The sequence below is a fragment of the Hesperophylax consimilis genome, chromosome 7, assembly GCF_061612785.1.
Source record: "Hesperophylax consimilis isolate HC1 chromosome 7, BYU_Hcon_1.0, whole genome shotgun sequence".
NCBI lineage: Eukaryota > Metazoa > Arthropoda > Insecta > Trichoptera > Limnephilidae > Hesperophylax > Hesperophylax consimilis.
Window position 1 is genome coordinate 28233605 of NC_142842.1, and position 13002 is coordinate 28246606.

At 34.2% G+C, this 13002-nt stretch overlaps 1 protein-coding gene across 2 annotated transcripts in view; it reads right to left on the bottom strand.

Moving 5' to 3' along the window:
- Window positions 1-12268, bottom strand: part of LOC149422596 (transcription elongation factor, mitochondrial) — a 40400-nt gene extending 28132 nt beyond the window's left edge. The window contains exons 1-3 of one of the 2 annotated variants that reach the window (XM_089633389.1): window positions 12129-12268; window positions 11535-11698; window positions 10068-10296 (exon numbers count right to left, since the gene is read on the bottom strand). In XM_089633389.1, the coding sequence (XP_089489515.1) occupies window positions 10068-10296; window positions 11535-11569 (264 nt within the window). In that variant the 5' untranslated portion in view covers window positions 11570-11698; window positions 12129-12268. Of the gene's footprint in view, window positions 1-10067; window positions 10297-11534; window positions 11699-11888 lie in introns of both variants that reach the window. The other variant, XM_089633388.1, reaches the window with a different exon arrangement.
- Between the last annotated feature and the right edge of the window lie 734 nt (window positions 12269-13002).

Below are 13002 nucleotides of genomic sequence, written 5' to 3' on the forward strand. Positions count from 1 at the left end.
TGGACTTAATACAACCCTGAATTAGAGACAAGCCCTAAAAATAACCCATACTTCTAAAGTTTTTTGCGCAAGTTTTGTATCAAGTAAAAACGCGTGATTTTAACCAACACATCAATTATTATCATGTGCCAGGCTCGTGCCATGTCGTATTGTTTATATGTATTTGTTAAAAGTGTATAACACACTGCATGACATGACGTCATGATTGTGACTAGTTTGAAAGATTACATCAGAAAATTTACTTGTCGATAGTGAAATTCTATTAATTTCTGATATTTGTTAATGCGCTGCCTTCAAGCTATCTGTAAGGTACTTATATTTTTTTGTATTCAGATAGCTGATTATATTTTCTAAAATAAAGTCCGCGATAGGTACAATCTAAAATATTTGGAACTGGGTTATTTTTGTGATTGAAAAAATGAACTTGTCCAGCATAGCTGACAAGCAAAATAGCTTAAGGTTAAACGCAACGCTCGTTGTATTCTACATGTTCACAGATGGCGTTAATTAATTAATTTTGTTTAAATACGCTTTTGCAAGGTATTGCTTTACAGTGTTAACACGTAATACCCGGAGGTTGAAAATGAAACACATGCGGCGGTGGTGGGTCCAGATTGACCCGGCTGAAATGATGAAATTAAAAGGCTTTTTATGCATTTTTCGTTCATATTCTTACTTTTATATGATATTATTGTAGTTCCTCATTAACTCATAACATATCCCCTGTGTTTCTTGTATGAACATGAAAGTTTTAGAAATTAGTGTTCCGTAAATTTTGCGGTTCGTCGATATACAGCGGCGCGGACAACCCGCGCAACAGCTAATCAACGACTGAATCGAAGACGGCCCCGACGGCCGATGCGGGTGCCGGGCGATGGTCAGGGGAATGAGGAGGGCAGCGCGGGAGAGGGGGACAGGAAGCGTTCGTCAGCGGAAACAAACATTTTTATTTCTATAATTATTAAAATTTTCGATGGTGTGCATTTACAAGAATATCGTGTATTATTTAAAATACCAGAAATAAATCACGTATTTGATAATTTCCTTGTGGCCGTACCTCTAATAGAAAGATGTGTAAAGAGAAAATAAATTCAATTTATAGCCATATTAAACGATGATTGCTTATGCAAATATTAGAAAATATTATATAATGGCATTCAAATTCAAGTTTAGTATTTACTTCCTCACACATTTATTTGTCACAATTAAAACCATTGAATGACACACATTAACCTTTTCTATGCGTCATTAATTTGTATCACTTCGTTCACACGCGGGGCTATTTATCATCAATCTAATTTATGACTTTAAACAATAATCACGCATGGATTTTAAAATTTGTTTTAAAAAATACGTCGCTTATGTCTTGAATTATCTTTTCAAGTATAAATAAACAATCCGAACATCAATGGGGCTTGATAAAAATTCGAAGTATATATTCATAATGTAACTGATATGGTATGCCCGGGCGGCCATGTTTATTTCAAGGATAACGATACACATGATTATAAACATGCCGGAGTAGAGCTCTTCAACTGTGGTGCGATGTAAGTGGTTGATTTATGGGTGCGATGTCGCGTTTGACTGGATACATGAAATATTGACACACTTAAAAAGGTTCATATAATAAAAAATAACTACACTTAAATTTACAAAAATAATGAAATAATTTTTCTGTTATTATGTCACCGTAAATATGTATCACTTAATATATTTTTTTATCGTGATTTTGAAACAGTTCTCAACGCATAACGGCAGAATCATGGCTTTCATGTATTTCAGCAGCTTTGCAATTATTATCGACGTCACTGTCACTAATTTCAAAATCTGAATCTATTTCTAAAGTAGCACCAAATATTTCTTCGTCATTAAGACCACGACCCGACATTTTGTATTTTGGCAATAAAAATACTTTCAAAAATTGATAAAAAGTCAAACTTGTACAACTTTACACTTGATTTTTCACTATAAAAAAGTTTTAACCACGTATCTTTATTTGAAAATAATCTAACACTGACGAAATTTTATATTTCTTCAATAGTTTGAATGAATGTATGTAACTGAACTTATTTTAAAATATGATAAATCAGATTAATGTACACTGTAATTAAAATAGTTCATATCCACGAAGAAGCAAACAATAATTCGATAAAACAATGTAATCTACACGGCGAGCGTCTCTGTTTGAGAATCTTATAAAATGCGCCTGCGCAATAACGTGTGTAAAGACGCGGGAAGAATTCAAACTGATTCATTTTTCGCTCTGAGTTGGAAGATCCCTTCAAATCTTTGTATCCATGATTAGGATACGTATTATGGATAAATATCGTAAGATGTCAGTAGTGTAAAGATGTGAGATTTTTTAGGAGTATAAGTTTTACCGTGCTCAAGCATGTTTCATACCCATAACGCCGAAGAAACTTTGCGTCGCACAGATGTGCCACCCGCGTACAGGGCATGCACAGTGCGTCGCAGGCGTGCGTCTCCCGCGGGGATAGGGTTAAAATATACTAAAACTTTTATTTTTCAATATAACAAATTTAAATTAACAATTTTCATTTAAAAAAAAGGAATGAAAGCAATATTTTAAATACGAAAATACAAAAATGATTCGACGATCAATAAAATTTATATACATACACAAAACACCAAATGGATTTATTATTACAAATTCAGCGGCAAAATAATTATATAGCACTACCAATTATAAAAAGTTTAACAGTTTTTTATTAGTTAAAATATATTAAAAATGCTAAAATTCACAAAAATAATTCATCGATATATTATATCATTCAATAAATGTCATCGAAACGTATATTGCTAAAAATATAGCGGAAGCGATCTCTAGATAAAGCGGAGGGGAAAAAATGCTGCCGGAATAAATCCTCGGTAGTCCAAAGTTCGCTTAGTTCTAACTTTCGGCCGCGATTTCTTCCTGAAGCCAAAAGAACTCCAAAAAATGCATACATTTCTGTCTTCGTAATGTTAGGAAAGCTGGAATTTTTCGGATTGAGCTGACAGAATTTATTCGTATTTTCAATAATTTCCTCCACCATTTCATTTGAAATAAACAAATCAAAAGCATCTCTGATGGATACTATGTTCTGGCTACCGTTTTTCAATCCAGGGGTAGAAGAAATAATGTTATGGCTTCTGGTACGTAAGCTGGCTGGTTGCGCAGAATTCCATTGGAATCCGGAATTCGACACGTATAAATGTTGATCTGCAACGGATTCATTCGAATTTCCTACACTAACTTCATTATCACTTCCATTTCCACTTTCAGATATTTCCTCTAGTAATATTTCTTCCGGATCACTTTCAAATTCTGGATCTAATGTTTCGAATTCCAAGTCGCCATCATCACTGATCTCACTGTTCGAACTGTTAAGTAGCTTTTTGATCTCATTATCAGATAAATAATTTTGCTTTGCCATTGCGTTCGTACGCTACGAAAAAAAAAATTAAAACAAAGTCACTAACAAAAATCACAATACTAGAAATGTGCCCGAATGGTTGACAACATCTGCGCGGGACTGCGAGAGACAAAGACGGAAGGACAGAGCGAGAGATATGCTGTTTCGTCGGCTGCTCGAATTCAACTGAGAAGAAATGAGTTTTTGCGTGTTTTTAAACACAATTATTCTTATAACTTTTTTAAAACGTGTCCGATTTTAATCATTTTTGAGTCGAAATATGGGTAAAAATTTGATGAAAGAATAGACAAAAGGAAATTAGCCTAAACGAGATATTTGCGGCAAAATCTTTTTTTTAAAAAACACTGGGTCAAACCAGACCCATCACCGGAGTCGAGGTGTTAAGACAAATTATTTGTTTGCGCCCTCATATACGCAATATGAATATGAATAAATAGTTTTGTCCATATAAAAACTCAATTCTATCGAGAAAGGCATACAAATACAATATTGGATTGAATCATCGGTAAAATATTGTATTTGTGTGCCTTTCTCGAAAGAATTAAGTCTTTAAACGAACAAAACTATTGATTCATATTCATATTGCGTATATACGGGCGCAAACAAATGATTTGTCTTAATATTGTAAAGCAATACCTTGCAAAAGCGTATTTAAACAAAATTAATTAATTTACACCATCTGTGAACACGTAGAATACAACGAGCGTTGCGTTTAACCTTAACTCTAGACCAGAGGTCGGCAAAGTGCGGCTCCGGAGCCGCATGCGGCTCTTTAGCTGATTATATTTTCCATCTCCATCTCCATCTTCCGATGGTATCGGCGGGTGACGACTGTGGGATGCGCGGTGCGAGGGAGACTCTTCTCTCGTTTCAATAAGTCTGGTTGGCGTTGGATAGCACTGATAGCAGTCACCTCGCCAGTCGCGTTTGTCGCGTACGTGTTACAAGGGGTTTTTTTTCCATCCAGCTGCACATTCTACAGGTATTTACATCATTAATTTAATATTTATTTGATATATGTATATGATAATCATTTATATTATAATGTTATTTATTTAGTGTTGATGTCGGAAAAAAATTATATTATAATATGATAGTTATTTAGTATCGGTGACGGAAAAAAACATTTTTGGGATTTTTTTATAGGTCCCCTATTTCACATGGCTACTGTTATATACAGACTTGGTGGTACTGTGAGGATCTCAATAATTATACGCGTGTGCGGATAGAATGTTTATTAACACTTTAGAACGGATTGTCTACTACTATCTTCTTAGCTGTCGGTTGGGAAAAGAGAGCGAGCAGATGCATCCATCATCTTTTATACGTCGATCTGTCATCTCGCTCTTACACATTCAAAAAGCAGGCGTACCACCTAAAACCTTTCTTACAGCTACCAAAAAGAAGCAAAGAAAAACGGAAGATGAAAACCGTAAATTTAGAGTTGAGTGGACCGAGACTTTCGCGTTTATTCAAAACTTAGATGGCCTTCCGACATGTCTTATTTGTAAGGAAAAATTGGCGCATAACAAGAAGTGAAATTTGGAGAGACATTTAAAAATAAACACACTTCATTTAGCAATAAATATCCTGTCGGTAATGCAAGGAAGAAAGCAGTTGAGGAACTCCAGAAGACTCAAGAGACATTAACTTCTGTATTCGACAACTGGATGCAATCTTTCAGTAATGTTAATATGGCAAGTTTTGTTGTTAGTCGAGAGATTACTAAGAGAGGGAAACCGTACACAGTCGGCGAATACATTAAAAGTTGTTTTGTAAAGGCATCCGAAGAACTATTTCGGGATTTTAAGAACAAGGCAGAAATTTAAAAAAAAATTAAAGAGTTACCGTTGTCTGCCAAAACAATGAAAGATAGAACACTTAAAATGTCTTCGAATATAACCATCCAGCAAATCGAAGATCTAAAATTGGTTTAGGCTTTATCAATAGTAGTTGACGAGTCTTGTGACATAAATGATACAGCGCAAGTTTCGCTTTTTGTAAAATTTATTTCTCATACAGGTCCTAAAGAAGAACTTTTAGGATTATTGCCACTCAAAGGTCAGACGCGTGATCATCGCAAAAGCTGTAATTGGATGTATGGATAAACATCAAAATTGTGTCGATTTCAACAGACGGGGCCAAAAGTACGACCGGCCACAGAAAGGGGTTAGTTGTTCTTTTGAAAGAAAAAAATTATCACGAGATACTTGCTTACTATTGCATCATTCATCAAGAAGCGCTTTGTGCGCAGACATTTCTAAAAGAAATTTGTAAAGTTATGGAATTGGTGATTACGATTGTTAACTCCATTTTAGCTAAAGCTCTTAATCATGGCCAATTCAAAGAATTTTTAGTTGAAATGGAGAGTGAGTATGGTGATCTTCTGATTCATAACAAGGTACGTTGTTTATCAAGAGGGAACGTTTTAAAGCGTTTCGAATTGCTGTTTCCAGATATCAAAGCATTTCTCCTTGAGAAGGGTGTTAACTATCCAGAACTAACAGACGATAAGTGGATTCAAAACTTTTATTTCATGGTAGACGTTACGTATCACCTAAATAAACTTAATCATAAACTACAAGGGAAAGGAAATACAATTTTTTCGATGTTAGAAGAAGTCGTTTCATTTGAAAACAAATTACCCTCTTTGCTGAAGATTTTTCAAGGAAAACATTGTTTCACTTTCCGAGTCTGCTGAAGCATCGCCAAGAAAATAATTCTTTCATTGACAAGCACTACTAAACATGGAGCTCTAAATTTGAACGTCTTTGTGTTGATTTATAAATACTGGAGAAGAAAAATGTGAGCTTAGTTCACAACACAAGTGGTCTACCTTGAAAGACCTAGAGAAGGAAGACATGATCATATTCAACGCTTGGAATAGTATTCCCAACTCTTATGACCAGCTGAAAAAACTCGCTTTTTCTGTACTATCCCTTTTCGGTTCTACATATTAATGCGAACAATCTTTTCAAGCATGAACTTTATCAAGAGTAAACTGAGAAGTCGTCTTATTGATGACAACCTGGAATCGTGCCTAAAATTAGAACAACAACCTGCAAACCTGACTTACTCAAACTTTCAAAGGAGATGCAAGGGCATGGTTCGCATTAAGTACTTATTATGATTGTCATTGTCATGGTTTAATATATATTATTTTTAAACTGTTTTTTTAATTTTTCTTCGTACAATATTTTACGTTACTTAAATCTTACAAAACTGATCAATCAATTTGATTGTAAGAAATTACTCATTTTTCCTGTTTATTTGTTTGAAATAAAATAATTTTATCTCAACTTAATATTTGAATAGGTAATACATCATAATTACGTAATAGTGTAATACTTAATATTAAAATACTTAACTGATTATTATAATGCTTTTATAATTGGCTCTTATTTTTTTTTTAAATCGTTGTAATGTACATATTTGGCTCTTTGGCAAATAAGTTTGCCGACCTCTGCTCTAGACCAACAAAAGGTAAAACGCAATGCACAGTGCCCATTTCGCATTTCGACACAATGCGTGCGCCTTTTCATAAATTTGCACGAGAACCAAACCAAAATTGTGTTTGGGTTATTTTTCAACGGTTAGGCCGTGTCTAGTCGTATTTAGTCTATGAGAAATAATGATTAAATACTTTTTTTTAATTGACATATTATGTATTTTTAAACAGTTTGTGATAATGTGGGCCTCACTGGGTGTACTTTGCCCGTGCTGGGGCAATATAAAATCTAGTAATCTAGAATACCTTCTATAAATTAATATTCAACAAAAGTAGAAGAAAGCGAGATAAAGTATACATAATCGACGTATCTAGCCACTTGGGGCAAATGAGGTAAATCCGATTAAATGGGTACCTAGATACATGGAATACATTACCGTCTTATCGACCAACATTGTGAATTGGAAACCAAGGTCGGGCAGTAATGATTGACCATTTCTTTCGAAATTTAATTATTGACATTTGTTTAAGCTGTGAACCTTCTAATAAACAAATCAATTATTCTATGTTGATATCGTTACTTGGGCAATGAGATTTATAAATTAGAATTATTATTGCGATGCGTTTGTGATGATTTTCTGATTGATATGCGATGCATTATAGGTAATATAATGTTCACTTCGTGTCACAGCTGTTGGTTTTGGACTCCATGCCCGGGCCACGGGGGAGAGGTCTCAAGGAGAGGAGAAAAGGGGGTCGGGAACAAAATTCATCGCCAGTAAACTAATTCTCTATGAATCAACAATTAGCCATTATTGGCGTAAACAACATTCCTCACTTCGATTGTAGTAGTTAAATTTTAGTCACCAAAAATAAAAATAAATTATAATAATAGGCTGATGATGTAGCATAGGGAAGTGTAGCTGACCTAAGAAATCTAAAGTACATTAAATTTTCAGTATTCATGATAAAACATAAAAAATCACATGGTGGTCTTTAGGTTTCCAACTCAAATTTCGAATCAGTTTAATCGACGCTTCAATTCTCTTGGCAACTTGATGAAACAATAAAAAAAATGTTGTATAAGTATCTTAGAAAGGTTAAAATGAATTAAATTCACAGTAGAATATGCATGGAGTTTTAAACAGTTTTTTTTAAATAGGTGAAAGAAAGTTAATTTATTTAAAAAAAAAACCTCAAAATTTGATATTACACAAATGCAAAATAACAATTATTAATGCTTTACATATTTTTACTGGTTATATATTTAATTGGGAACTTTATAATTATAAAACTTTAACGATGGGTTGCACAGAATTTTAATAATTCATCAAATTTCAATGTTGATTTTCGCGTCCTGTGAAGGGTTTATTCAAGTGCCGTTATAATATCATTATTGTCCACTTGTTTCACAACACTGAAATAGTGATAGAACTTGAATATAACCTTCACAGAACTTGAAAATTATTAACAATTAACAATTCAATAACAAAGAAGCAATGACCTCCATGTTCAACGGAGTGGTCAGAAGCAAGCTGGAGTACGCCAGTACTGTCTGGATACCTTATCAACTTAAATACATAAATATGATTGAACAAATTCAAAAAAAATTCCTAAGGTATGTTTACATGCGATCATACGGAATATATCCGAAATTCATGCATCACGTGGAACTGCTAAAGGAGACAAATTACCAAAGCCTGGAGACTAGGCGTAATGCCGGACTCATGGTATTTGAATTAAAGTTACTAAAAAACCTTATCGATTGCCCATATCTCCTGTCATGCTGTGGATTATTCGTTCCTGATAAATACTGTCGAAATCGTAGCCACGACCTATTCTGTATACCGCAGGGTCGGACAGATGTCATTGCCCGACATAGCATGACAAGAGGTATGACCTTACTAAATGCCCTACCACCGGATATAGATGTGTTTAATATCACTATACCATGTTTTAAAAAATATATGTACATGTATTGTTAGTTTTAATAAAATTGTACCATAATTGGACTTACCTGTCTGTCGTACAATAATAAAAAAATAAAAATAAAAAATCAACTTTGAAATTTGATGAATTTTTCAAATTCTGTGATACAACTTCATGTATTAAAAGTTAATTTTAACTATTTCAGCTCTGGGCACCTTCAGTTAAATAAAGGTAATATTTTTTTTAAATTCACATTGTAAAACCGCCATTCGATTTAGATTTTTCATTGCTTTTGTTGGAACATGAAATCATCGACGAATCGAGCAACGAATAGAGCAACTGCGAGCAAATGATGTCTGTACAAATTTTTTCGACCTAAATTTCCAATTGTCTGACCTTGACCAAGTATGCCCTAAAAGCTGCTTACCATAATTTCCACATAGACTTCCATTCTTTCGGTTCTTACTTCCATGGTCAGGTCGGTATCAAAATCCATTGTTAACTGCAACTTGTTTGTATTAGTGACTATAGCACTCTAATGTTATATATTAATTATATTGGGTACATTCACCCATCTGTAATAATTATTGTCCTTAGCAGTCATCCTTGAGAACATACTTCCTAAGTAAACAAACTCATCCATTTGCTCCAAAAATCCACGATTAACTAGGCACATCGCAAAAGGGTCTTTGTATACTTTTAAATAAATACCAAAACTTACTAACAATCACCACTAAATCACTTTGATTTTGCAATTTTTCTGTACTATAAATAATGAACAGTTCACACATAGTTAGTGCCAAGGACAGTAATAACTAAATCACTGTCCTGAGGAAAGTAGTAAGTGCCATCCACGAGTGCTATTAATTAATTGATTTAGTAAACTATTGTATTTGTAGTAAAAATTGAGCACATGCTTGTACAATAAAATAATGTCTAATAAAATAAGTGTGTGTTTTATATATTTTTTCGTTATCAGTAATTTTAGTTACAAAAAACGTAAAGTGAGCCTTTTTAATTTGTGTCTGTATAAAATATTTTTAATAATAAAATTTGAAAGCATATTTTATCACCTTTCGAAAACCAGTTTTCAGATATGTTCAGAAATATTGCATTTATTTGGATTTTATTGCAAAGTGGAAATACTCAGACCTTCTGACAGAATATGCCTGAGGCTTTAAACGAGGAGTTAAACGTTCTTTTTACAACAGTTGGCTGGTACAAGGGTGAATAAAATTTGATATGAAAATTACCCTTCGCTGATCAGCTTCTAAAACGGGGTCCAAGATTTGTCCTTTTATTTTATTATTTCCACTAGGAGTTTGTATGGCTTTTTTTCCTCCGTTTAAAATACTATCACACAGCCTCTCCATCCCCGCTGCACCGATTCCTCTGAGTTCCAAAATATCAGAGAGTGAGGTGAATGGCCCCTTGGATTTTCTACTTAACAATTCCTGAAGACGGATTTGACTAATGGCTAACCTAAAAGAATGAAAATGTAATATATAATTAGATATCTTGATTTGATTTAAATGACTAAGGCTGGCTTACCACAGCCCGTTATATTGCAGGCCGGGCCGCCTTTGAAGTTACCCACTTGCGATAGATTGGGCACGCCATCACAGATCTTCTTGGGCAGCACCCTTCCCCTGGCATATTTGGCACTTCTAGAGTTAATCCCCAGAAATAATCTAGCATTTCGTGGTTGTGCTTGCAAGACCGGCTACGTGAGTTTTACCAAATTTTACAGGGGAAGCAAAAACTTCCCAGTTTTGTAATCAAAAGTGTCAACAAACAACGTTTGAATGGGTAATGTGCGATAATGCTTAAACTTATGCACATAGCCGAGATTTGCCCGATTACTTTATTTTTTAGAAATCTAAGGTGTAAAATACATTTTGCTAAAATCTGATAAATAGCTGTTTTTGCAAGCGCAACGACGATGTGTAGTTTCCCCGAAATAGCTAATTATATCCAGCGAAACGATTTTTTTATGTATCTTTTTAGGCACGTCCCCTGCAGCTAAATGTTTTCAAAACATCCAACAAAAATAAAAACGTCGGGGCAGGGCACGTTGTGGCCCCGACCAAATGTTTTGTCGTATATTTAAAAAAAAAAAATTGTTGCTTAAGCATACATTTAGGAGGTTGAGGGAATATAGTGTCGTTCTATTCAATGTCTTGCCCGGTTGTCAGGCGATTATGTCATGACTGAGCGCACTGATTCAGCAATTACCCCGGCAGGTCTCGTCCAGGGGCGGCTCTAATGGTCAGCATTTCAGAAAATACTGTCTCCTCCCCCCCTCTGCTGGGCCCCTCAGGGGCCCCCTTACAGTTCCGTCTTTACCCTATGGCACACGGGCATGAGATTATTGAGGTACATACCTACAGTAAATTAAAAGGTTACTTGAAACATGACACGTCATAACAAAAATATTGCCGTCATGCACGACTGTACATTACGTTTATGTATAAAATAAATTTGACGGGCTTAGTGCTAGATAGTCGTAACGCATCGTCTCTATCAGGGCTGGACTCCCGCCTAGGCCTGAGAGGCCCCAGCATAGGGCCTAATATAATTTCGGGTTGAATACCATCTGGTATTTATTTTAAGTTACAATAACAACTAATTTGAAAGTTTCATATCAATGGGATAACCAAGAGTAGTTTGACACATTATACTTTTCAAGGTATCTACTGGATTGCTGGATACAAACTTACTTGGATAATTCTTCTGGTATTGAAGTATTAAGCATGGTGAGTATTTTAAACTTTTCAGTTTCACTATATCTGGATTCATATTGTACTTTTTGAAGATCATCGTTCGTCCCTGATTTCAGAGACGTGTGAATGTTTGTTCCCAAACAGTTCGAAATAATCCGATTCTAGAAAAAAAAACATAATAATGTCGAATACGATAAAAATATGTTGTTGTTAATCATTGATGTATGTTGTTAGTTATCGGCATGTTATCGGTGAAATCACCGACGACCATTGATGTATTATACATTTTTTAGTCAATGCCGGCGACAGTCTGACGAAAATTTAACCTAAAAATAATATTTTTGTGCCTACCTTGCGAAATAAAGAACAACAATTTCGCATAATCACAGGAGTCATTTTGGAAGAGGTTTTTGATCATTTGACCATTAATCAATTCACAAAATCACAATTATAATAAATATTATTCTCGTGTGTAACAAAAGAACAAAAACATATACAACATAAATAAAGTTGATACACAACAAGAATCATACAAGAATGGTTCAGATTGTTCAGAACAAACTGGGAAGAAGAAACCAACAAACAACAAACCGAAACGCCCGAAATTTGTTTTTCGGATTCCGCAGTTATATTTTGTTTAATTTATATAGACTGATTTATAATCACTATAAACATAAACAAACCACTAACTATAAGTAATTATTCAAAAATATAATAATTTTTAAAATAACACTTTTTTCTTCTATGAGGCAGGGTTGCCAACGAACATAAATAAACCAATCACATATGTTCTAAAATACCTACAATCTACGAAACTACAAAGCGGTCCAAAATCCCCAAATTGGGGAGAACCGGGGGGTATACAGAGAATAAAATCTAATCTCTAATCTACAAAATAATAATATTCAAATTAAAAAACTCTCACCAAATTGCAGCCATGTATGTACCTTTGCAATTTTTTTAAAACAAAAACTAAATTATAATCAGCGCCCTTGAGGTGATTTTGCACAAAAACGGCGCTATACAAATCATCCAAATATTATTATTATTTATTATTATATTTTTTCCAACACCCAATTATAAACACATGAAAGAAAAAAGGGCCTTTTTGGCCTGGAGCTCTGAATGCCATTATATAAAAAAGTAAAAATAAAAACAAACAATTTCCCTTGAAGTTCATAACATGAACACTAACACTAACAATGACAAGGGACATAAGTCCATTTAAATGTAAACGTAACGTACGTTATAATATACGCTTTCATAGATCGCATTAATTTAATTATTTTATGAATTATGCAAGTTATGCTTTAAAATATTAAGACGAATCAATTGTTTGCGCCCGTACATACGCAATATAAATATGGTTATACTGGTTATTTCAATTTGCGCTCATCGGCGGTCAGTGTACGACTGATGTCGTAATTTATTTAAAGCATTCTCGAACCCTCATGGTGCAAAACAT